This window comes from Mobula hypostoma, chromosome 21 (genome assembly GCF_963921235.1).
Source record: "Mobula hypostoma chromosome 21, sMobHyp1.1, whole genome shotgun sequence".
NCBI lineage: Eukaryota > Metazoa > Chordata > Chondrichthyes > Myliobatiformes > Myliobatidae > Mobula > Mobula hypostoma.
In genome coordinates, this window is record NC_086117.1 from 1,147,165 (window position 1) to 1,174,649 (window position 27,485).

The 27,485-nt window shown below is 42.8% G+C and overlaps 1 protein-coding gene across 4 annotated transcripts in view; it reads right to left on the reverse strand.

Moving 5' to 3' along the window:
• Positions 1-27,485, reverse strand: part of LOC134359726 (whirlin-like) — a 261,112-nt gene that overhangs the window by 146,371 nt on the left and 87,256 nt on the right. For all 4 annotated transcript variants that reach the window (XM_063073258.1, XM_063073257.1, XM_063073256.1 and 1 more), the window contains 2 exons: positions 25,383-25,601; positions 1,700-1,825 (listed from right to left, as the gene is read on the reverse strand). In XM_063073258.1, the coding sequence (XP_062929328.1) occupies positions 1,700-1,825; positions 25,383-25,601 (345 nt within the window). The remainder of the gene's footprint in view (positions 1-1,699; positions 1,826-25,382; positions 25,602-27,485) is intronic.

Sequence of the window (27,485 nt, forward strand, 5' to 3'; positions counted from 1 at the left end):
ATCCCTCATGCTTGTACAGTACATGCTCTTTAAAGACCTGTGCTTTAAGTGACTTTTATCTGTAGCTTTGTAGTGTTCCAGCCTTGGGATCTGTCCAATTCCACACAAAATCACTCACACAACAGTAGATGAGTGAAAATCAAAGGGTCTCTAACCTAAAACATTAACTTGATTTCTCTTTCCACAGATACTGCCTGACCTGCTGAGTGCTTCCAGCATTAGGTTTGTACTGTATGTCACAGAATAATGATGCGGTTTTACTTTATGTTGTGCCATCTGTAGCATGAAGAGAAACTTACTGGTGATAGGCCGATAGATCCCATAAATGGAATCACCCAGGAGAAAGAATGTGAAGTGGTGTGGTCAGCGCAGGAGGTTCAACCGCACTGAACACTGGAAGCGAGTATTTACCCTACACAGTAAATTGCAGCAAGGCATCTGGATCCTGAATGATTCTCTCCACCAGAAGCCTTTGGTGATCCCTGATTTTGTTTAGGAGATCAAAACAACAATGTGATGATTGCCAGTGAGGAAGTTCACCTACAGCTGGACATCCCAACTAGTCTGTGTATAGACAAATTGGGCAGCATGGTAGCAGAGAGGTTAGTGTAACATTTCAGAGCAAAACCTGTAAGATTGGGTTCAATTTGTGCCACTGTCTGTGAAGAGTTTATATTGTTCTTCCTGTGACCTCATGAGCTTCCTCTGTGTGCTCCTTCCAAATTCCAAAGATGTACAAGTTAGGTTAGTAAGTTGTGGGCATGCTATGTTGGCACCAGAAGCATGGCAACACTTGTGGGCTGATACTCAGACAATCAGTTGTTGGCGCAAGTGATGCATTTCACTGTATGTTTCAATTTACATGTGTCAAATAAAGCTAATCTTCTTAAATCTTAAATTCCCAGAAGTCCCACTGTCAAAGTAAATCCAGGCAATTACTATGGGGCATATTTACTCAGACATGATTAACCCCATTTCCTTATTTAATAAAAGAGACCATAGTTTCTATAAGGAGAAACACTGTTGACTAAATGGACTTCCCACCTGACTGGGTTGCCAGAAGTATGATGCAAATGCCGGCACTGAACTAAGGTCACATTCCTCACTGAGCAGCAGAGATCCTTTATTGCCTGTCTTGCTTACTTTGAGATGGCTGGGCCCCTCTGGCCTGGTCTGAACTGGTAGATCACTGTAGATGGACAGAATGCTGAACTCAGTCCTGGTAAAGGGTTTCAGCCTGAAACCCTTCACCACGGTTGACTCTTTATCCCTCTCTATAGATGATGCCAGACCTGCTAATTTCCTCCAGGATTTTGAGGGTGTTGCTCTGGATTTCCAGCATTTGTAGAATCTCTTATGTTAATGTTGAAGTGTGGGAGGTGCTTAGTTCTAAATGAGATATTACTTTTGTAAACTCAGGTTCATGGAGTGATGTAACATGCCAGGGAGAGCACCGATCACTGACTGCAGTAGAAAAGAAATACAGCCACTGGTGTCCTCCAAAGTGACCAGAAGAACGCCAATGTGGGAAACTCCAGGAATGACCTTACAATATCAAGACATGAAACCAAACTCCTAAAGATATTCTGTGATGGGACAAAAGCTCAACATCCTCGATTGGGTGAGTCATTGGGATCAATACAGCTCGACATACATGGGCTCTTCCTCTCTGGAAAATTTGGTATGCAATGTAAAATACCTTCAAGCCAGAGGCTTCTGCTACAGATCCCTGGTCCACACCGGTAATGTAAATTCCCAGGGCATACTCTGCACCACCTCGCACCATCAAGCCCAGGGACCTGCCATCTTCCAGCACAAGGTTCACCTGGAAAATCACCAAAGGAAAAGAACAATGACCAGTGAGGCCAAACAGAAAGGTGTTTTAGCTGTCAGAACTGCCGCTGTATCTGAAGAGAAAAGTGTGTGTGGCTAGATCCTTTGTGACCTGGAAAGTGACAGTTAATTTCAGCAAGATATTCTACTGTTTCTAAGAACTAATCAACAGGATTAGGGAGTTAACCATTAGGCTTTTGAACAAATGGAGATAGCTATACTCATTTAAGGACTCACTGATAACTTAATAAAGTTCAAAGTTCAATTTATTATCAGAGTACATACAGAACAGGTCACCAGATACAACCCTAAGATTCTTTTTTTGTGGGCATACTTAGCAAATCTATAGAACAGTAACTGTAAACAGTAAACATCAGGAACTATAAGCCGTAAACAAACTGTGCAAATGCAGATATAAATAAATAGCAACAAATAACGAGCATGAAATAACAATACAACAGAGTCCTTAAATGAGTGCAGCTATCTCTTTTTGTTTAAAAGCCTGATGGTTAACTCCCTATTCCTGTTGATTGGTGACTTTCCATATCCTTTGCAAAGTAAATACTGTATTTACCTGTCCTATTTCTGCCTTAAAAATGTTTTAAAAACTCCGTTTCAACCACCCTTCAAGGAAAAGTTCTAAAATCACAACTCTAAGAAAAAATATGCTTCATCTCTGTCTTAAATGGATGACCCTCAATCCAGACTCTCCCGCAAGAGGAAACAGCTCTCCACATCCTCCCTGATCAATACTGCATACATTTCTATCAAGTCCTGTTACCAATGCAATCTTCCTGCTGGAGTTCTCAACACCATCTGCCAAACTTCTGCCGTCAAGTGTCAGAATGAAATATATATTTTTAATCAACAGTCTCCAGTAGAGCTGCGTGCAATCCCCAGCATCCTCTGTGGGATCGAACCGTGCCACCGAAGATCCATTACTTTGCAGCTAACAACTATATGGTTTTATATTTTTGATTCATTATTCAATTGTTTTTCTAGAACTTTATTTATACAAAAAAGTAGTATGTAACGTGAAATATAATTGTTTCATATTGAAGTGTCCCCAACGTCACATCTCTGCCGAGGGAAAGTTGTACTCATCATCCATCAGCATGATATTTCAGATCAGGAGCAGCCGCTTGATCCACACAAAAATTATGCCAGATAATTTTCATATTTTGTTTACAATTTACAGGAAAACCAGTTTGGGCACCTTTTTATGCCTCGAGGTTTGACACTCATCTCACTACCCATTAGTCACATTTCCTTTACCGATGCCATGCATAGTCCATCCAGAAATGTGCATCTTAACCACCTCTTAAATCTCTGTGGGTTGTGCTTGTGTGGCAGGTTTAAGTGCTATACATATCTTAGCAGTTGCTAAGGAACTGGTGCTGGAGGGAGGGCTTCATAATTTTGGACCATTGGGCTCTCTTCCATGGAAAGTGGTACCTGTACAGAAGGGACTGTTTGCACCTGAACTGGAGGGAGACTAATATCCTAGTGGGAAGGTTGGTTAGTGCTGCATGGGGTGGGGGGACGGAAGGTTAAACTAGAGTTGCACGAGAGTGGGAACCAGATTGCCAGAACATATAGTGGAGTAGTTGTGGAGAAAGATGCTGTTATGCCTACATACAAAGTCAGGAATGAGAAGGTTGAGCATAGTGAGACTAATGTTCTCAGTTGTGTATATTTCAATGCAAGGAATAATGTAGGAAAGGCGGATGAGCTTAGGGCATGGAATTATGATATCGTAGCCGTTGGTGAGACTTGGATGTAGGAGGGGTAGTACCTGCAGCTCAGTATTCCGGGATTCATTGTTTTAGATGCGATAAGAGGGATTAAGGAGCGAAGGGTGGCATTATTAGTCAGAGAAAATGTCACGGTAATGCTCAGTCAGGAAAGACTGGAGAGCTCGTCTAGTGAGGCTTTGCGGGTAGGACTGAAGAATAAGAAAGGGATGACCATGCTAATGGGATTATATTATAGACCACCCTAAAGTCTGCAGGATTTAAAGGAGCAAATTTGTAAAGCGACTACAGACTTGCAAGAAACATAAGGTCATTATAGTAGGTGATTTTAACTTTCCACACATTGGCTGTGACTCCCAAACTGTAATAAGACTGTATGGGAAAGAGTTTGTTAAATGTATTCAGGTAAGTTTCCTTAATCAGTATACAAGTATAGAAGCAACACACATCAAAGTTGCTGGTAAACGCAGCAGGTCAGGCAGCATCTCTAGGAAGAGGTACAGTCGACGTTTCAGTCCTGACGAAGGGTCTCGGCCTGAAACGTCGACTGGAAGCTTATAGAACCTTGGTTTTCAAGAAATACTGACGCCCTGGTTAAGAAAACGAAGGTGCATACAAGCTATAGGCAAGCAGTAACAAATGAGGTACTTGAGTATAAGAAATGCAAGAGAACACTTAAGGACGAAATCATGAGGACTAAAAGAAGACATGAGATTGCTCCAGCAGACAAGGTGAAGGAAGATCCTAAGGGCTTCTACAGATATTTTAAGAGCAAAAAGGCAGCAAGGGACAAAAAGGGACAAAATTGCTGGGTTATCAGGATAACAGGGTTGTCGTGATGGGAGATTTTAATTTCCCCAATATTGATTGGCATCTCCCGAGAGTGAGAGGTTTAGATGGGGTGGAATTTGTTAGGTGTGTTCAAGAAGGTTTCTTGACACAATATGTCGATAAGCCTACAAGAGGAGAGAGGCTGTACTTGATCTGGTATTGGGAAATGAACCTGGTCATGTGTCAGGTCTCTCAGTGGGAGAGCAGTTTGGAGATAGTGATCACAATTCTCCTTTACCATAGCATTGGAGAGGGATAGGAACAAACAAGTTAGGAAAGCATTTAATTGGAGTAAAGGGAAATATGAAGCTATCAGGCAGGAACTTGGAAGCATAAATTGGGAACAGATGTTCTCAGGGAAATGTGGCAAATGTTCAGGAGATATTTGCATGGCGTTCTGCACAGGTACATTCCAATGAGATAGGGAAAGGATGGTAGTGTACAGGAACTGCAGTGTACAAAGGCTGTTGAAAATCAAGTCCAGAAGAAAAGAAGAGCTTACGAAAGGTTCAAAAGACTAGGTAATGATAGAGATCTAGAAAATTATAAGGCCAGCAGGGCGGAACTTAAGAATGAAATTGGGAGAGCCAGAGGGGGCCATAAGAAGGCTTTGACGAGCAGGATTAAGGAAAAGCCCAAGGTATTCTAAAAGTATGTGAAGAGCAAGAGGATAAGACGTGAGAGAATAGGACCAATCAAGTGTGACAGTGGAAAAGTGTGTATGGAACCAGAGATAGCGGAGGTACTTAATGAGTACTTTTCTTTAGTATTCATTACGAGAAAGGATCTTGGCGATTGTAGGGATGACTTATAGTGGACTGAAAAGCCTGAGCATGTAGGTATTAAGGAAGAGGATGTGCTGGAACTTTTGGAAAGCATTAAGTTGGATAAGTCACCTGGATCGGACGAGATGTACCCCAAGCTACTGTGGGAGGCGAGGGAAGAGATTGCTGTGCCTCTGGCAATGATCTTTGCATCATCAATGGGGACAGGAGAGGTTCCGGAGGATTGGAGGGTTGCAGATATTGTTCCCTTATTCAAGAAAGGGGGTAGAGATAGACCAGGAAATTATAGACCAGTGAGTCTTACTTCAGTGGTTCTTAAGTTGATGGAGAAGATCCTAAAGGCAGGATTTATGAACATTTGGAGAGGCATAATATGATTAGGAATAGTCAGCATGGCTTTGTCAAAGGCAGGTCATGCCTTACGAGCCTGATTGAATTCTTTGCGGATGTGACTAAGCACATTGATGAAGGTGGAGCCGTAGATGTAGTGTATATGGATTTCAGCAAGGCATTTGCATACGCCATGCAAGGCTTATTGAGAAAGTAAGGAGGCAAGGGATCCAAGGAGACCTTGCTTTGTGGATCCAGAAATGGCTTGCTCACAGAAGGCAAAGAGTGGTTGCAGATGGGTCATATTCTGCATGGAGGTCAGTGACCAGTGGTGTGCCTCAGGGATCTGATCTGGAATCCTTTCTCTTTGTGATTTTTATAAATGACCTGGATGAGGAAGTGGAGGGATGGGTTAGTAAATTTGCTGATGACACAAAAGTTGGGGGTGTTGTGGATAGTGTGGAGGGCTGTCAGAGGTTACAGCAGGACATTAATAGGATGCAAAAGTGGGCTGAGAAGTGGTAGAAGAAGTTCAACCCAGATAAGTGTGAAGTGGTTCATTTTGGTAGGTCAAATATGATGGCAGAATATAGTATTAATAGTAAGACTCTTGGCAATGTGGAGGATCAGAGGGACCTTGGGGTCCAAGTTCACAGGACACTCAAAGCTGCTGCGCAGGTTGACTCTGTGGTTAAGAAGGCATACTGTGCATTGGCCTTCATCAACCGTAGGATTGAGTTCAAAAGCCAAGAGGTACTGTTACAGCTATATAGGGCCCTGGTCAAAGACCCTACTTGGAGTACTGTGCTCAGTTCTGGTCACCTCACTACAGGAAGGTTGGGGAAACTATAGAAAGGGTGCAGAGGGGATTTACAAGGATGTTGCCTGGATTGGGGAGCATACCTTATGAGAATAGGTTGAATGAACTCGGCCTTTTTTCCTTGGAGCGGCGGAGAATAGGAGGTGACCTGATAGAGGTGTATAAGATGATGAGAGGCACTGATTGTGTGGATAGTCAGAGGCTTTTTCCCAGGGCTGAAATGGCTAACATGAGAGGGCACAGTTTTAAGGTGCTTGGAAGTGGGTACAGAGGAGACGTCAGATAATTTTTTTTACGCAGAGAGTGGTGAATGCGTGGAATGGGCTGTCGGTGACGGTGGTGGAGGCGGATACAATAGGGTCTTTTAAGAGACTACTGGATAGGTATATGGAGCTTAGAAAAATACATGGCTATGGGTAACCCTAGGAAATTTCTAAAGTAAGTACATATTCAGCACAGCACTGTGGGCTGAAGGGCCTGTATTGTGCTGTAGGTTTCCTATGTTTCTAAAATTGTGGAGGAATTTTCAAGCATCAAAGGGTTAAAATGGACTAAATGGAATAAATGTCTGAAGCTTGTGAAAGGTGAGAGTGGGGGGGAACCAAACGCACCAGTCTGTCCCTGTTTTTGTAATTCTTTATCACACATCAGCATATTTCTGCTAGAGGGGCTTCCTTATCGTGATTAAAGTGCAACAGAATGTATTGTGTGTCTGCACAAAGGTCATGTATCAGAACTGACTGTGAATGTTGTCCTCCTCTTTTGATTTAAACCCCAAGGCCTGCATCCCACTGTCTCATCAATGGAATGTGCTGTGATCTTGAGTGCGTGAACAGTTGATAACTAACCGATACCCGCTGCTTGCAGTGCTTACTGATATGTACTCAACTGTATAAATGAAGCTGTACTTGAAGCTGTTTTCGGAACTCTGATACCTCGCTCTTAGGGAAGAGTTCCCTATGGTATCACGTGGGTTGAAGCGATCTCCTCCGTGTCTGAGTGCAGTTCCTAAAATTTCTCCGACAGGCAGATACAATAGGGTCTTTTAAGAGACTACTGGATAGGTACATGGAGCTTAGAAAAATAGATGGCTATGGGTAACCCTAGGAAATTTCTAAAGTAAGTACATGTTCGGCACAGCATTGTGGGCTGAAGGGCCTGTATTGTGCTGTAGGTTTTCTATGTTTCTAAAATTGGTCTTTGGAAGATCAGAGTGGTAATCTATGTGTGCAACTCAAAGTGATAGGATAGATCTTAAATTGATTTTTTTGCATTTGTATTTACTCGGGAGATGGACAGAGTTGATAGATATGAGGCAATGCAACAGTGAGGTCATGGACCCTGTACAGATTACAAAGGAGGAAGCGTTTGTTGTATTGACGCAAATTAGGTGGATAAATCCCCAGGGCCTGACAATGTGTTCCCTCAGACCCTGTGAGAGGCTAGTGCAGAAATTACAGGGGCCTAGCATCCTTAGCCACAGGTGAGGTGCCAGAGGATTGGAGAATAGCTAATGTTGTTTTGTTGTTTAAGAAGGCTCTAAGAATAAGCCAGGAAATTATAGGCCAGTGAGCCAGACATCAGTACAGTGGAAATTATTGGAAAGTACTCTAAGGGACCAGTATATAAGTATTTGGATAGACAGGGACTGATCAGGGACAGCCAAAATGGCTTTGTGTGTGGTAAATCACGTCTAATCAATCTTACAGAGTTTTTCAAGGAAGTTGATGAAGGCATGGCAGTGGATGTTGTCTAAATGGACTTCAGCAAGGCCTTTGACAAGGTCCCCCATGAGGTGTTGGTTAAGATGGCTCAGTGGCTTGGCATTCAAGACGAGATAGTAAATTAGACATTGGCTCTGCAGAAGAAGCCAGAGAGTAGTAGTAGATGGATATCTTTCTGACTGGAGGCCTGTGACTAGTGGAGTGCCACAGGGATTGTGCTGGGTCCTTTGTTGTTTGTCATCTACATTAATGATCTGGATTAGCTGGATCAGTAAGTTTGCAATGACACTAAGATTGAGGGTGTAGTGGACAGTAAGGAAGGGTATCAACGCTTACAATGGGATCTGGACCAGCTGGAAGAACGGATTAAAAATAGCAGATGAAATTTAATGCAGACAAGTATGAGGTGTTGCACTTTGGGAGGACCATCCAAGGTAGGCCTCACACGGAGATCAGCAGGGCACTGAGGAATGCAGTAGAAAAGAAGGAACTGAGAATACTGATCTATAATCCCTTGAAAGTGGCATCACAGGTATATGCAGTCTTAAAGAAAGTTTTTGGCACCAGCCTTCATAATTCAATATTTTGAGCACAGGAGTTGGGACATTATGTTGAAATTGTATAATATGTTGGTGAGGCCTAATTTGGAGTAGTGTGTGCAGTTTTGGTCACCTGCATACAGGAAAGATGTAAATAAGATTGAAAGAGTGCAAAGAAAATCTACAAGGATGCTGTTGGGACCTGAAGACCTGAGTTATAGGGAATGGTTGAATAGGTTCGGACTTCATTCCCTAGAGCATAAAAGGTTGAGGGGAGAATTGATAGATTATAATAAAATCTCATTATTATGAGAGGTACAGATAGGGTAATTGCAAGCAGGCTTTTTCCACTGAGGTTGGATGAGACTAGAACTAGAGGTTATGGGTTAAAGGTGAAAGGTGAAATGTTTAAGTGGAACATGAGGGGAAACTTCTTCACTCAGAGGGTGGTGAGAGTGCGGAATGAGCTGCCAGTGCACGTGGTGGATGTGGTAGATTTGAACATTTACTGAAATTTGGATAGGTACATGTGGGGGAAGGGTATGGAGGGCTACGGTCCGGTGCAGATCAGTGGGACCATGCAGGTTAATGGTTCAGCAGAGACTGGATATTCCGAAGGGCCTGTTTCTGTGCTATAGTGCTTTTTGACTCTATGACTAACATCCTTTTATAGAAGAGCTCTAAATCCCACTTAGTGATCTCATGGCCTTTAATTACAGTATCATTAACCCGAGCTCACTTCCCCTAATTAATCACCAAAAGTCGGATAATTATTGACAATGCTATCAGATCACTTAACCTTGCTGATCATAGTGGATAGACCTTATGTAATGTCTGCTCATATTAAAACACTAAACTGTGTTTAATTATGTGACAGAGAAGATAGAGCAGTGCAGCACAGGAGCTGGCCCACAATGTCAATGCAAACCAATCCCACCTGCTGGTTCAAAGTCTCTGTCTGTTCATGAGATGATTCAGTGCCTCAAACAGCATCATTGTATCTGCTTATCTTGGCAGTGTGTTCCATGTACTGCGTGCAGAATATTTCTCTGTAAACTACTTGCCTCTTGGACTTCAAGAAGGGGAAGTCAGGGGAACACACACCTGTCTTCATTGAAGGGCCACCAGTGGAAAAGGTGGCAGATTGAAGTTCCTGATAATCAACAACTCATGGGATGTACAGTATCCTGAACCCAGCACCTTGATGTAATCACAAAGAGCAGCTCTACCTTATTAGAAGTTTGAGGAGATTTGGTATGTTACCAAAGACTTGCAGATTTCTACAGATATACGGTGGAGGGCATTCTGACTGGCTGCATCACAGCCTGGTATGGAGCCTCCAATCCAGAGGAACGCAGGAGGCTGCAGAGGCTGCTCCATCATGGGCATAAGCAGGCACATCCTCAAGAGGAGGCCCCTCAAGGCGGCAGCATCCATCATTAAGGACCCTCACCTCACCATCAATCTACCTTTGCGACTTAGAAGCTTTCTATCTCTACTTTCATCCAGGAATGGTCCTTGAGCTGAGATGATATTCTGGTTTTGTTCTCTGCTTTCACTGTCTGAACATAGAAGAGTACAGCACAGGAACAGGCCATTCAGCCCACAGTGTTGTGCTGAACCAGCTAAAAAGCAAATCAAAAACACCCAAACACTAATCCCTCCTACCTGCCATGTCCATATTCCTCCATCTTCCTTACATCCATGTGCCTATTCAAACGTTTCTTAAAAGCCTCTAATGCATTTGCCTCTACCAATATACCAGACAGTGCATTCCAGACATCCATGACTTTCTGAGTAAAAAACATACTCCTCACATCCCCCTTGAACCTACCCCCTCTCAACTTCAATGCATGCCCTCTGGTATTAGACATTTCAAACCTGGAAAACAGATAGTTTTCCAAGTATAGCCAGAAATACCTCTTCATAGAGCACTGTTGATGCTGCTGATAGGCTCCATAAAGCACTGGTGAGTCCTCACGTGGAGTATCCTGAGCAGTTTTGTGCCCCTTGTCTTAGAAAGGATGTGCTGAAACTGGAGAGGGTTCAAAGGAAGTTCACAAAAATGATTCCAATATTGAATCGCTTGTCATACGAAGAATGTTTGATGGCCCTGCGTCCGTTTTTGCTGGAATTCAGAAGAATAAGGGATGACCTCATCGAAATCTTTTGGATGGTGAAAGGCCTTGAGAGGTGGATGCGGCAACGATGTTTCCAAAAGCATCTAAGACTAGATGACACAGAAATACTCAATTTGGAGGAATAACACTTTATATTCTGTCTGGGTAGCCCCCAATTTGACAGCATGAACATCGATTTCTCAAACTTCAGGTAATGCCCACCTTCACCATTCCCCATTCTCTTTTCCCTCTCTTACCTTATCTGCTTACCTACCCATCACCTTCCTCTGGTGCCCTTCCCCCTTTTCTTTCTTCCATGGCCTTCTATCCTTTCCTGTCAGATTCCCCTTTCTCCAGCCCTGTATGTCTTTCACTAATCAACTTCCTAGCTCTTTACTTTACCCTTCCTCCAATTCCAGTTTCAGCTATCACCTTCTGTTTCTTCCTTCCCTCCCCCACCTTCTAACTCTGACTCCTCATCTTTTTTGCTCCAGACCTGATGAAGGGTCTCAGCCCAAAACGTTGACTATACTCTGATCTAGCCTGATCTACTATAGCCTGATCTGCTGAGTTCCTCCAGCATTTTGCATGTGTTGCTCAGAATAGAGGGGTGTCCTTATAGAACAGAGGTGAGGAGGAAATAAGAGTAAATCTGCAGTTGATGCAAATCCAAGCAACACCCACAAAATTCTGAAGTGTCTTGGCCCGAAACGTTGACTGTACTCTTTTCTGGAGATGAGGTGGAATTTCTTTAGCCAGACAATGGTGAATCTGGGAAAGTGACCAGTGAAGGAGTGGAGCTTTGAGGCTTCGACGAGAAGAGGCGGAGGATGAGCTTGTTCCCAGTTGGTCTTTACAATGCCTCCTGAGACGGTGATGTGCCTCTCATGTGAGATGTGGCAGTCTAGGGGGAACTCCCCTCTCCCACAGAGTCACATATGCTAGAAGTGTATGCGGCTGGGCGATCTGGAAGACCATGTAAGGAATCTGGAGCAGCAGCTGGATGACCTTCGACGCAGTCATAAATGAGAGCTACAGGGAGGTAGTCACACCTAGGCTGTGGGAAGCAGGTCGTTGGGTGACAGTCAGAGGAAGGAAAGCAAAGGTGAGTAGACAGGTAGTGCAGAGCACCCCTGTAGCCATTCCCCTGAATAATAAGTTTACCGTCCTCGATACTGTTGGCGGGGACAACCGACCAGATGTGAGCCACGGTGGCAGGGCTTCTGGCACTGAGTCTGACCCTGTGGTGCAGAAAGGTGGGACGGAGAAGAGGAGAGCTGTCGTTATTGGAGACTCTGTAGTCAGAGGAGCAGGTAGGAGATTTTGTGGATGTGAGAAGGACACCCGCATGGTTTGTTACCTCCCGGGTGCCATGGTCCAGGAAATCTCTGACCGGGTGCACGACATCTTGGTACGAAAGGGAAAGCAACCAGAAGTCGTGATATATGTTGGCACCAACGACATAGGCAGGAAGAGGGATGAGGTCCTGAAGTGTGAGTTTCGGGATCTAGGCAGAAGGCTGAAGAACAGGACCACAAGGGTGGCGTTCTCAGGATTGCTGCCAGCGCTACGTGATAGTGATGGTAAGAATTGGAGGAGATGGCAGTTGAATGCGTGGCTGAGGAGTTGGTGCAGGGGGAAAGGTTTTCGATTTTTGGATCATTGGGATCTCTTCTGGGGAAGGTGGGACATGCACAGATTAGATGGGTTGCACCTGAACTCGAGGGGGAGCAGGTAGGTTTGCTAGCATGGTTCAGGAGGGTTTAAACTAATTTGCAAGGGGGATGGGACCTGGAGCGATACAGCTGTGAAAGAAGTGCATGGAGCAAAGCCAGATCAAACAAATAGAGAGGCTTTGAGGAAAGAGAAGCAGAATAAAGAGTGTAAAGGTAGGAAGGTAGAAGGACTAAAGTGCGCGTACTTCAATGCAAGAAGCATCAGCAACAAAGGTGATGAACTGAGAGCTTGGATATATACATGGAATTACAGAGACTTAGCTGGCACCAGGGCAGGAATGGATTCTCAATATTCCTGGATTTCAGTGCTTTAAAACAGACAGAGAGGGGGGAAAAAGGGGAGGAGGGGTGGCATTACTGGTCAGGGATACTATTACAGCTACAGAAAGGGTGGGTAATGTAGCAGGATCCTCTTTTGAGTCAGTATGGGTGGAAGTCAGGAACAGGAAGGGAACAGTTACTCTATTGGGTGTATTCTATAGGCCCCCTGGTAGCAGCAGAGATACAGGGGAGCAGATTGGGAGGCAGATTTTGGAAAGGTGCAAAAATAACAGGGTTGTTATCATGGGGGACTTTAACTTCCCTAATATTGATTGGCACCTGATTCGTTCCAAGGGTTTAGACGAGGCAGAGTTTGTTAAGTGTGTCCAGGATGGATTCCTGTCAGAGTATGTTGACAGGCTGACTAGGGGGAATGCCATACTAGATCTAGTATTAGGTAACAAACCAGGTCAGGTCACAGATCTCTCAGTGGGTGAGCATCAGGGGGACAGTGACCATCGCTCCCTGGCCTTTAGCATTATCATGGAAAAGGATAGAATCAGAATCATGGTAGGGTGAAGGAACCATGGGTGACAAGTGAGGTGGAAAATCTAGTCAGGTGGAAGAAGGCAGCATACATGAGGTTTAGGAAGCAAGGATCAGATAGGTCTATTGAGGAATATAGGGAAGCAAGAAAGGAGCTTAAGAGGGAGCTGAGAAGAGCAAGAAGGAGGCATGAGAAAGCCTTGGCAAGTAGGGTAAAGGAAAACCCCAAGGCATTCTTCAATTATGTGAAGAACAAAAGGATGACAGGAGTGAAAGTAGGACCGATTAGAGATAAAGGTGGGAAGATGTGCCTGGAGGCTATGGAAGTGAACGAGGTCCTCAATGAATACTTCTCTTCGGTATTCACCAATGAGACGGAACTTGATGACAGTGAGGACAATATGAGTGAGGTTGATGTTCTGGAGCATGTTGATATTAAGGGAGAGGAAGTGTTGGAGTTATTAAAATACATTAGGATGGATAAGTCCCCGGGGCCTGATGGAGTATTCCCCAGGCTGCTCCACAAGGTGAGGGAAGAGATTGCCGAGCCTCTGGCTAGGATTTTTATGTCCTCGTTGTCTACGGGAATGGTACCGGAGGACTGGAGGGAGGCGAATATTCTCCCCTTGTTCAAAAAAGGGAGTAGGGATAGTCCAGGTAATTACAGACCAGTGAGCCTTACGCCTGTGGTGGGAAAGCTGTTGGAAATGATTCTTAGAGATAGGATCTATGGGCACTTAGAGAATTATGGTCTGATCAGGGACAGTCAGCATGGCTTTGTGAAGGGCAGATCATGTCTAACAAGCCTGATAGAGTTCTTTGAGGAGGTGACCAGGCATATAGATGAGGGTAGTGCAGTGGATGTGATCTATGTGGTTTTTAGTAAGGCATTTGACAAGGTTCCACATGGTAGGCTTATTCAGAAAGTCAGAAGGCATGGGATCCAGGGAAGTTTGGCCAGGTGGATTCAGAATTGGCTTGCCTGCAGAAGGCAGAGGGTCGTGGTGAAGGGAGTACATTTGGATTGGAGGGTTGTGACTAGTGGTGTCCCAAAAGGATCAGTTCTGGGACCTATACTTTTCGTGATTTTTATTAACGACCTGGATGTGGGGTAGAAGGGTGGGTTGGCAAATTTGCAGATGACACAAAGGTTGGTCGTATTGTAGATAGTGTAGAGGATTGTCGAAGATTGCAGAGAGACATTGATAGGTTGCAGAAGTGGGCTGAGAAGTGGCTGATGGAGTTCAACCCGGAGAAGTGTGAGATGGTATACTTTGGAAGGACAAACTCCAAGGCAGAGTACAAAGTAAATGGCAGGATACTTGGTAGTGTGGAGGAGCAGAGGGATCTGGGGGTACATGTCCACAGATCCCTGAAAGTTGCCTCACAGGTAGATAGGGTAGTTAAGAAAGCTTATGGGGTGTTAGCTTTCATAAGTCGAGGGATAGAATTCAAGAGTTGCGAGGTAATGATGCAGCTCTATAAAACTCTGGTTAGGCCACACTTGGAGTACTGTGTCCAGTTCTGGTCGCCTCACTATAGGAAGGATGTGGAAGCACTGGAGAGGGTACAGAGGAGATTTACCAGGATGCTGCCTGGTTTCAAGAGCATGGATTATGATCAGAGATAAAGGGAGCTAGGGCTTTACTCTTTGGAGAGAAGGAGAATGAGAGGAGACATGATAGAAGTGTACAAGGTAATAAGAGGAATAGATAGAGTGGATAGCCAGCGCCTCTTCCCCAGGCACCACTGCTCAGTACAAGAGGACATGGCTTTAAGGTAAGGGGTGGGAAGTTCAAGGGAATATTAGAGGAAGGTTTTTTACTCAGAGAGTGGTTGGTGCGTGGAATACACTGCCTGAGTCAGTGGTGGAGGCAGATACACTAGCGAAATTTAAGAGACTACTAGACAGGTATATGGAGGAATTTAAGGTGGTGGGTTATATGGGAGGCAGGGTTTGAGGGTCGGCACAACACTGTGGGCCGAAGGGCCTGTACTGTGCTGTACTATTCTATGTTCTATGTTCTATCTGTGGAATTCTTTTCCTATCTGGAGAAGAAGGATGCTTATGCGAGAAAACTGTCCTTGGACTACAGTTCAGCATTCAACACCATAATTCCCTCCAGGCTCGACCTCAGCCTTCACCTTGCCTTGCGCAGCTGGATCCTGGACTTCTTGTCAGATCGCCAGCAGGTGGTAAGAGTCAGCTCCCTCATCTCTGCCCCTCTGACCCTCAGCACCGGTGCCCCTCAGGACTGTGTCAAAGCTCCCTCCTTTACTCTCTGTATACCCATGACTGTGTCGCCACCCACAGCTCCAAACTGTTAAATAAATTTGCTGATGACACTATGTTGATTGGTGTAATCTCAACTAATAACAAGGCAGCCTACAGAGAAGAAGTCATCACCCTGACACAGTGATGTCAAGAAAACAACCTCTCCCTCAATGTCGCAAAAACAAAGGAGCTGGCTGTGGACTACAGGAGGAATGGAGACAGGCTAACCCCTACTGACATCAACGGATCTGGGTTTGAGAGGGTGAACAGCTTTAAGTTCCTTGGCATACACATCACCGAGGATCTCATGTGGTCTGTACATACCAGTTGTGTGGTTAAAAAGGCACAACAGCGCCTCTTTCACCTCAGACGGTTAAGGAAGTTTGGTATGGGCCCCCAAATCCTAAGAACCTCTACAGGGGCACAATTGAGAGCATCCTGACTGGCTGCATCACTGCCTAGTATGGGAACTGTACCTCCCTTAATCGCAGGATTCTGCAGAGAGTGGTGCAGATAGCCCAGCGCATCTGTAGTTGTGAACTTCCCATGATTCAGGACATTTACAAAGACGGGTGTGAGAAAAGGATCACTGGGGACCCGAGTCACCCCAACCACAATCTATTCCAGCTGCTACCATTCCGGAAATGGTACAGCAGCATAAAAGCTAGAACCAACAGGCTCCGGGACAACTTCTTCCACCAGGCCATCAGACTGATTAATTCACACTGATACAACTATATTTCTATGTTATATTGAGTGTCCTGTTGTACATACTATTTATTACAAATTACTATAAATTGCACATTGCACATTTAGACAGAGACGTAATGTAAAGATTTTTACTCCTCATGTATGTGAAGGATGTAGGTAATAAAGTCACACACATCAAAGTTGCTGCCGGACGCAGCAGGCCAGGCAGCATCTCTAGGAAGACACACATCAAAGTTGCTGCCTGGCCTGCTGCGTCCACCAGCAACTTTGACGTGTGTGGCTTGAATTTCCAGCATCTGCAGAATTCCTCGCGTTTAAGTAATAAAGTCAATTCAGTTCAATTCAATTCAATCCACAGGAACCCGTGAAGGTCAAATCTTTATGTTTATTTACGGCAGAGGCTGATAGATTCTAGATTGGTCAGGGCCTGAAGGGATACGGGGAAAAAGCAGGAGATTGAAGCTGAAAGGAAAATTGGATCAGCCACGATGAAATGGTGGAGCAGACTTGATAGGCCAAATGGGCTAATTCTGCTCCTATATATTATGGTCTTAAAGACTTTGTCAAACGCCTTACTAAAATCAATGCAGACAACATCCACTGCCATACCCTCACCAATTTCTCTTGTCACCTTGTCAAAAACTCAGTTTGGTAAGGCACGACCTACCAGGCACAGTGCCATGATGCCTCTCCCTGATTAACCCATAGGTTTCCAAATGCTCATATATCCTACCCCTAAGCATTTTCTCCCTAAAACTGACGTGAGACTCACCAGTCTATGGTTCCCAGGATTTTCATTGGTTCCCTTCTTAAATAGAGGTACAACATTAGCAATTTTCCGCTCCTCCGGGACCCTACCTGTAGCTAGAGAGGACATGAAGATGGAAAATGATTTAGTGCTTTCCCAGTGTATATGATGAATAAACTCCTCTCGTGCTTGCAGCTGGGTATATAACTGATGTCTTGATGATAAATTCTGCCATCTTCATCAGAGATGATGCCTGATGAAGGTGGAAGAGTTTGTCATCGAAACGTCAGTTATAATCAACACCTGTATCCGGCTGCAAGCCTGAGAAGAGATTATAGGACACAAAGATACTGGTCAAAGGCCCAGCAATCTCGTCTCTTGCCTCTTTCAATAACCTGGGGCAAATCCCATCAGGCCCTGGGAACTTACCCACCTAATACTCTTCCTCCTCCTTGACCTCTACACGGCCTAATATATTTATACACTCAGCACTGATCACCCGAAGTGCTGAATATTTCCAGCATCTTCTGTTTGGTTTTAAGGTTGAATTTCTACGACTTACTGCAGCAGTTATAAAGGTGTGAAATTTGCTTTGCTACTATTTACATCCTATTACTGAGGACCACCTACTTCACACCTCTCTTCACTACAGATTTCAAACTGACCAATAACAATAACTATGATAGAACGCAAGAGAAAACATGACAAAAATCAAAGTTTTGTCTTTTATTCAATGATTCATTGGCATGGCAACCATGAACATTTTTTCAGTTTTGTAATAAATATTGCTTGCTGTTTGTCCTCACCTGTCCTGAAAGAGAAAGAGAGACCATAAGACCATAAAACCATAAGACAAAGGAGCAAAGTCGGCCATTCGGCCCATCGAGTATGCTCCTCCATTTTATCATGAGCTGATCCATTCTCCCATTTAGTTCCACTCCCCTGCCTTCTCACCATAACCTTTGATGCCCTGGCTACTCAGATACCTATCAATCTCTGCCTTAAATACACCCAATGACTTGACCTCCATTGCCGCCCGTGGCAACAAATTCCATAGATTCACCATACAGCTTTTCCTTGCTGCCTTCAAATGTGCAGAAATGCTAGATTCATAAAAATGTACAGACCAAATCATATCAATGGCAATGTCCAGCTTTTTTATGAAGCCTGTTGTAAATATTGACATTACTGCGTAAATATTCAGTGGTCGTGTTCACATCAGCTGAGAAGTCTGTCCAACAACTCAGTTTCACCTAAAGGAATAGCTACAAGGCTAAGCTATTAGTTCAGTTGTGGACAGTATGAAACTTGGTACTCTACAAATCACAAAGCAATTTTCAAAGCTGTATAGCACAGACAGAGATGAAAAAGGCCTTGGGGATGACAAGGGTTTCAATCAGTCTGTTTGGTGCTCAACTTTCTCAAATATCTACCTCCATTCTTCAGGAACTCAGCTGACAGTACATAACCCAGATCCCTTCCTTATCTACATGTTTGTGCATCTACATGTCGAGGAAGCAACTAGAGAGCAGGCTATTCTGGACTGGGTTTTGAGCATTGAGGAAGGGTTAATTAGCGATCCTGTCGTGAGAGGCCCCTTGGGTAAGAGTGACCATAATATGGTGGAATTCTTCATTAATATGGAGAGTGACATAGTTAATTCAGAAACAAAGGTTCTGAACTTAAAGAGGGGTAACGTAAGGTATGAGACGTGAATTAGCTAAGATAGACTGGCAAATGACACTTAAAGGATTGACGGTGGATATGCAATGGCAAGCATTTAAAGGTTGCATGGATGAACTACAACAATTGTTCATCCCAGTTTGGCAAAAGAATAAATCAAGGAAGGTAGTGCACCCGTGGCTGACAAGAGAAATTAGGGATAGTATCAATTCCAAAGAAGTAGTATACAAATTAGCCAGAGAAAGTGGCTCACCTGAGGACTGGGAGAAATTCAGAGTTCAGCAGAGGAGGACAAAGGGCTTAATTAGGAAGGGGAAAAAAGATTATGAGAGAAAACTGGCAGAGAACATAAAAACGGACTGTAAAAGCTTTTATAGATATGTAAAAAGGAAAAGACTGGTAAAGACAAATGTAGGTCCCCTGCAGACAGAAACAGGTGAATTGATTATGGGGAGCAAGGACATGGCAGACCAATTGAATAATTACTTTGGTTCTGTCTTCACTAAGGAGGACATAAATAATCTTCCAGAAATAGTAAGGGACAGAGGGTCCAGTGAGATGGAGGAACTGAGTGAAATACATGTTAGTAGGGAAGTGGTGTTAGGTAAATTGAAGGGATTGAAGGCAGATAAATCCCCAGGGCCAGATGGTCTGCATCCTAGAGTGCTTAAGGAAGTAGCCCAAGAAATAGTGGATGCATTAGTAATAATTTTTCAAAACTCGTTAGATTCTGGACTAGTTCCTGAGGATTGGAGGGTGGCTAATGTAACCCCACTTTTTAAAAAAGGAGGGAGAGAGAAACCGGGGAATTATAGGCCGGTTAGCCTAACGTCGGTGGTGGGGAAACTGCTGGAGTCAGTTATCAAGGATGTGATAACAGCACATTTGGAAAGCGGTGAAATGATCGGACAAAGTCAGCATGGATTTGTGAAAGGAAAATCATGTCTGACGAATCTCACAGAATTTTTTGAGGATGTAACTAGTAGAGTGGATAGAGGAGAACCAGTGGATGTGGTATATTTGGATTTTCAAAAGGCTTTTGACAAGGTCCCACACAGGAGATTAGTGTGCAAACTTAAAGCACACGGTCTTGGGGGTAAGGTATTGGTGTGGGTGGAGAATTGGTTAGCAGACAGGAAGCAAAGAGTGGGAATAAACGGGACCTTTTCAGAATGGCAGGTGGTAACTAGTGGGGTACCGCAAGGCTCAGTGCTGGGACCCCAGTTGTTTACAATATATATTAATGACTTGGATGAGGGAATTAAATGCAGCATCTCCAAGTTTGCGGATGACACGAAGCTGGGTGGCAGTGTTAGCAGTGAGGAGGATGCTAAGAGGATGCAGGGTGACTTGGATAGGTTGGGTGAGTGGGCAAACTCATGGCAGATGCAATTTAATGTGGATAAATGTGAAGTTATCCACTTTGGTGGCAAAAATAGGAAAACAGATTATTATCTGAATGGTGGCCGATTAGGAAAAGGGGAGGTGCAACGAGACCTGAGTGTCATTATACACCAGTCATTGAAAGTGGGCATGCAGGTACAGCAGGCGGTGAAAAAGGCGAATGGTATGCTGGCATTTATAGCGAGAGGATTCGAGTACAGGAGCAGGGAGGTACTACTGCAGTTGTACAAGGCCTTGGTGAGACCACACCTGGAGTATTGTGTGCAGTTTTGGTCCCCTAATCTGAGGAAAGACATCTTTGCCATAGAGGGAGTACAAAGAAGGTTCACCAGATTGATTCCTGGGATGGCAGGTCTTTCATATGAAGAAAGACTGGATGAACTGGGCTTGTACTCATTGGAATTTAGAAGATTGAGGGGGGATCTGATTGAAACGTATAAGATCCTAAAGGGATTGGACGGGCTAGATGCGGGAAGATTGTTTCCGATGTTGGGGAGGTCCAGAACAAGGGGTCACAGTTTGAGGATAGAGGGGAAGCCTTTTAGGACCGAGATTAGGAAAAACTTCTTCACACAGAGAGTGGTGAATCTGTGGAATTCTCTGCCACAGCAAACTGTTGAGGCCAGTTCATTGGCTATGTTTAAGAGGGAGTTAGATATGGCCCTTGTGGCTACAGGGGTCAGGGGGTATGGAGGGAAGGCTGGGGCGTGGTTCTGAGTTGGATGATCAGCCATGATCATAATAAATGGCGGTGCAGGCTCGAAGGGCCGAATGGCCTACTCCTGCACCTATTTTCTATGTTTCTATGTTTCTAAAGACCAATTGAATGCCATTATTATATCTACTTCTATACCACCCCGGCAGTACATTCCAGGTACCTACCACTTGCTGTGTAATTTACTTAACCTGCACATTTTTAAACTTCCCCCTCTCACCTTAAAGCTATGCCCTCTAGTATCTGACATTTCTACCCTGAATCAAAGATTCTTTGACTTAATGACACAATATAATGAACTTCTGTCAGGTCTTACTTTGGTCTCTGATGCTCCAGAGAAAACAATCCAAGTTCATCCAACTTCTCCTTACGAATTCTCCTTATATAACTTGCCTAGATACATCATGACCCCTAATTACTTCCTTCAGGTCTACGTCCAACTCGCCAGTGGATGAAAAGGATTGGAGTGTGGGCCAGTGGACAGGAGGTTTTGGGACACTGAGATGCAGCACACTCCCTTTTCCCTCCTGCCCTACACTCTATGTCACAGCTGCTGCCTTGTCTAAAAAGCAACATAACACCACTGTTTTGACACGAGGAAATCTGCAGATGCCGGAAATTCAAGCAACACACACAAAAAGTGCTGGTGAACGCAGCAGGCCAGGCAGCATCTCTAGGAAGAGGTACAGTCGACGTTTCGGGCCGGGACCCTTCATCAGGACTAACTGAAAGAAGAGATAGTAAGAGACTATTGTTGAAACGTCGACTGTACCTCTTCCTATAGATGCTGCCTGGCCTGCTTGCGTTCACCAGCATTTTTTGTGTGTGTTACCAGTGTTTTGAATACATTTTCGAGATTAAAGATTGTTTAATATCATTTCCAGTGCAGAAGTGTAAAGTTGAATTAAATAATTGTTACTCTGGATTCAATGCAGCACACGAAAAACACACACTCACTCACTCACACACACACACACAATAAGATAAAGAACAGAAGACTAAAAACACAATAAATTTAAATATGATAGCGTATATACATAGATTGATTGAATGCCCATAACATGGCATTAAGCTGTACAAATGGGTTTATAACCAAAATGATCGATTGATACTGGATCATGTGGGGATTAATCAAACCTTTTGTGATTTTTATTCTTCTTTATATCAATCAGAGTCTCCTCGAGATTCTAAATATATGAATGATTTTTTAGATAAGTTAGACTTCCCTCAGATTTCACAGGATATGTCTTCTTTATTAGATACTTCCATTACAATGGATGAGATTAAGAATGTTATTTTTTCTATGAATCTGGGGAAAGCTCCTGGCCCGGATGGGTTTACCGTTGAATTTTATAAATGTTTTGCTTCTTTATTGATCCCTTGGCTCTGTAGGGTTTTTGAGGCTTCTCTGAAACTTGGTAAACTTCCTGAATCTTTTAATAGAGCATCAATTTCTCTAATACTAAAGAAGGATAAAGACCCTGCTCAATGTGCATCTTATAGACCAATATCTTTATTAAATGTTGATTCTAAAGTTTTTTCTAAGTTATTAGCAAATAGACTAGAAAAAGTACTTCCTTCTATTATTTCGGAAGACCAAACGGGTTTTATTAAAGGTCGTTACTCTTTTTATAATATTCGTACATTGTTAAATATCGTTTATACTCCCTCACAAAATGTTCCTGAGTGTGTTATTTCTTTAGATGCCGAGAAAGCTTTTGATAGAGTAGAATGGCCTTATTTATTTAAGGTGCTTGAAATGTTTAATTTTAGCTTGAAATTTATATCCTGGATTAAACTGTTATATCATTCCCCTGTAGCCTCGGTTCGTACTAACTCTTTAAACTCACCTTTTTTTCCTCTTTTTCGAGGTACTCGACAAGGCTGTCCTCTTAGTCCCCTATTATTTGATATTGCATTAGAACCTCTTGCAATTGCTATTCGAGAATCTTCAAATATTACTGGGATAACTCGGGGATTAAAGTCCCATAAATTATCACTCTATGCTGATGATTTACTTTTATATATTTCTAATCCTGAGAAATCCATTCCTGCTGTTTTAGAGTTATTAGTACAATTTGGTTTTTTTTCAGGTTATAAATTAAATCTTAGTAAGAGTGAACTTTTTCCGATTAATAAACATCTTCCCTTATATTATAAATTTCCATTTAAATTGATTAATAATTATTTTTCATATCTTGGGATTAAAATTACTTGTAAATACAAAGATTTATTTAAGACTAACTTTTTACCATTAATAGACCATATTACTCAACTTTCATCTAAATGGTTTCCCTTATATTTAACTTTGATTGGTCGTATTAATGCAGTTAAGATGTTTTTTTTGCCAAAATTTTTATATGTGTTTCAGGCATTACCAATTTTCGTTCCAAAATCTTTCTTTGATAAAGTTGACTCTAAAATTTCTTCATTTATTTGGCAGAATAAGAATCCGAGACTGGGTAAAATACATTTACAGAAAGCTAAGAGAGATGGAGGTTTAGCATTACCTAACTTTAGATTCTATTATTGGGCTATTAATATTTGACATATGAAATTTTGGTTACTTGATCAGGACATACTATCTATTCCTAAATGGGTAGCATTGGAACTACAATCTGTTCAGGGTTATACACTTGGCTCTATTTTAGGCTCCTCTCTCCCTTTTGATTCGAAACGCCTTAAGCAGGTCTCTAACCCGATAGTTAAATATGCTTTGCGCATTTGGTTTCAATTCAGAAAATTTTTTGATCTTAATCAATTCGGGTTAGCGATTCCTATTTTAGGTAACATATTTTTTCCTCCCTCTTTTACGGATCGCGCTTTTCAAACTTGGAAGACTAAGGGTATTTTACGGTTTTTGGATTTATTTTTAGATGGTTCCCTTATGTCTTTTGAACAATTATCTAATAAATATAACTTATCAAGAATACATTTTTTTAGATATTTACAAGTTAGAAATTTCCTAAGTACTATACTTTCTTCCTTTCCAATGCTTCCTCCTACATATATTTTAGATTCGATAATTAACCTCAATCCATGTCAGAAAGGTGCATTGGCTATGATTTATAATATTATTATGAAACTTAGGAAAGCTCCATTTGATAAGATTAGGGTAGATTGGGAACAGGAATTGGGGCTTACCATTTCTGTGGATGATTGGGGGCAGATTTTACAATTAGTTAATACTTCCTCTATTTGTGTTAAACATTCCCTAATTCAATTTAAAGTGGTTCATAGAGCACATATGTCCAAAGATAAGTTAGCGCGTTTTTACTCGCATATTAATTCTTTCTGTGATAGATGTTCAGGGCAGATAGCCTCTTTAACTCATATGTTTTGGTCTTGCCCTACTTTGGAAACTTTTTGGAGAGATATTTTTAATATTATTTCTAAGGTATTAAATATAGATATCTCTCCTCACCCTATTACTGCTATCTTTGGACTACCTAAAATTTCTAGTAATCTTTCCCCTTCAGCCCGTAGAATGATTGCATTTCTTACTTTAATGGCGAAAAGATGTATTTTACAACATTGGAAAGAGCTTAATGCTCCAACTACCTTTTTTTGGTTTTCTCAGACGATTTTATGTTTGAATTTGGAGAAAATTAGAAGTAACCTTTATGATTCTTCATTTAAATTTGAACAGATTTGGGGACCTTTTATTCGATATTTTCATTTAATGTAATATTTACCCTTCTTGTTTTTTTTTCACTGTTTTTAATGGAGGTCGGGATTGAGGACGTGATTTTAAGTTTAACTCTGTTTGGTTTCAAGTTAGCCCATTGCTTTGCTTTGCTTTTAGTTAGTTGCACGGTGGGTTTTTTTGGGGGGGTTTTTTTTTTCTTTTTTTTCCATTGATATATATAAAATTTAGTATACTATTATGTTATCTTGGTTTCTTATGTTTAAATTCCATTGTTTGTAGTATTTTTTTTGGTATTGATACCTTTTGGAATTTTATTATACTTTAACATTGTATTAATGTTTATATGGCTTACCTTTTTTGTATACTTATTCAATAAAAAGATTTAAAAAGAAAGAAGAAAAAAAGAAGCTGTACAAATGGTAACTGATGGGAAATCGAACACAGAACATAGAAATTTACAACACATTACAGGCTCTTTGGCCCACAATGTTGTACCGACCACATAACCTACTCTAGAGACTGCCCAGAATTTCCCTAGCACATAGCCCTCTATTTTTCTAAGCTCCATGAAATAGTAAAGTAGTAGTGGAGTAAGTGGGTGGAGGTGTTAATCAGACTTACTGCATGGGGAAAGTAACTGCTTTTTTGTATCCTGGTGTGCATGTTACGTAGCTTCCATTCTGATGGGAGTGGGACAAACAGTGATACAAGGTATCTGGCAAAGTGTGGACTGTTGAGGATAATGGTGATAACACTGTTCCAGTGGAGAAGAAGGATGTTCCAACACATGCCTGTAATGAGAAATGTGGAGTGACTGCATTTTGACACTGCCGTCACTCCATATATCCATTTTTAATACAACCCCAGAAAAGGAAAATTACAGGGTCAACACCCCAGCAAAGCTCTCCTCCATCTTACCTTCTTCTCATCTCCATCTCGGAGCAACTGAAGATGGCTCCTCCTTTCACTTTCATTTTCCCAACTCAGATTACTCTTGTGTCCAAGAAGGGCGGGTGGAGGTGAAACACTTCGACCCAGGGGATCCACCCATGTGTACACATGATTGGTAACATAGCCTCCTGGGATACGGCCAACTGAACTCACACACACAATCAGCTTTTTGGCTCCTTTCAGCACCTGTGGAGCAATTGATATGAACATGAAGTTTAGATGCTTGTGTATAATAGATCATGTGAAATGCAGCATAATTAATGAATTATTCTCAGATCAGAAACAAGAAAAAGATGAAACAAATGTATTATCAGGCAAAATTACCCTGTCTCACTGAGGAAGCAGTGTAAATGCTTGTAAATATCAAGCTCGTAAGTCCATAAGAAATAGGGGCAGAATTAGGCTATTCAGCCCATCAACATTTCGCCACGATTCCATCATGGCTGATTTATTATTCCTCCTGTAACATGCTGTAAGGTTTCACTGCTAATGTTTCACAAAGCCTGCCGAATAATCACGGGCACACTGCGCCCCACACCCACTAACATCATTTACAGACTTGCAGGCATTGGTCCACCAGAGATCCGAAGACACACTACAACAAAAATTGAAAAAGGTAAACAGAACTCGGATCCACAGCACCCACTACATCATCAAATGCCAGTTTCCAACCACCTAAAATTGAGGGAAAACTTTGCTACAGTATTGGAACTACCACATGGAACATCTCCCCAAACATATAGGATTGACCTCTGGCAACAAACAGAAGCCAGAATCCCACCAAACAATACAGTGCAAGACCCCACAGAAATGTTTCCAGACGGGGCACTGCTTGACAGACGGAAGTGGTGCGCTCTCAACAGAGCAAGAGTGGAAGTTTGTAGGACGGGAGACAATATGGTGAAGTGGGGTTTAAAGACCAGCGAATCCTGTGAGTGTGGTGAAAGGGTGCAGAACATTGAACACGTTCTGCGCAACTGCCCACTCTCACCTGCTCAACATCAACCAAACAGCACTAGAGTGGCTGGCTGTCTGGTGTGACAAGCTATGATGATGACTGCTAATGATAAGGTTTCTCTGTAGCAGCCAGGTTTGGGTTATGACTAGAGATAACGGGGTTTGGAATGCTGGGGCTATCCAATGAGAGAAATGTTGTTCTTTCTTGTGAGTCTGGAAGCAATCTTTTGCTGGAGAGAGATGAGGAGAGAAGATGCAAATGGAGAGAGTTGGTAGACTGCTGGAGTGGACCTGGAACGAGGGTCCAAAGGTCAGCAACGATTGGAGGAGGTTGATGGTGGACGACTGGTTTATCAGTGAGCTCCAACATTGTGCAATAGACTGTTTCATAAGAATGGGCCTTTTTTATTTTTTTTTTGTCTCTTTACTAACCATATAGTAAAGTAAGAATTATAAAGCTCAGTTGTTCCCTGGTATCATGGATTCTTGACTACCTGACTGGCAGACCACAGTACGTGTGCTTGCAACACTGTGTGTCCGACAGAGTGATCAGCAGCACTGGGGCTCCACAGAGGACTGTCTTGTCTCCCTTTCTCTTCACCATTTACACCTCGGACTTCAACTACTGCACAGAGTCTTGTCATCTTCAGAAGTTTTCGGATGACTCTGCCATACTTGGATGCATCAGCAAGGGAGATGAGGCTGAGTACAGGGCTACAGCAGGAAACTTTGTCACATGGTGTGAGCAGAATTATCTGCAGTTTAATGTGAAAAAGACTAAGTAGCTGGTGGTAGACCTGAGGAGAGCTAAGGTACCGGTGACCCCTGTTTCCATCCAGGGGGTCAGTGTGGACATGGTGGAGGATTACAAATACCTGGGGATACGAATTGACAATGAACTGGACTGGTCAAAGAACACTGAGGTTGTCTACAAGAAGGGTCAGAGCCGTCTCTATTTCCTGAGGAGACTGAGGTCCTTTAACATCTGCCGGACGATGCTGAGGATGTTCTACGAGTCTGTGGTGGCCAGTGCTATCATGTTTGCTGTTGTGTGCTGGGGCAGCAGGCTTGAGGGTAGCAGACACCAACGGAATCAACAAACTCATTTGTAAG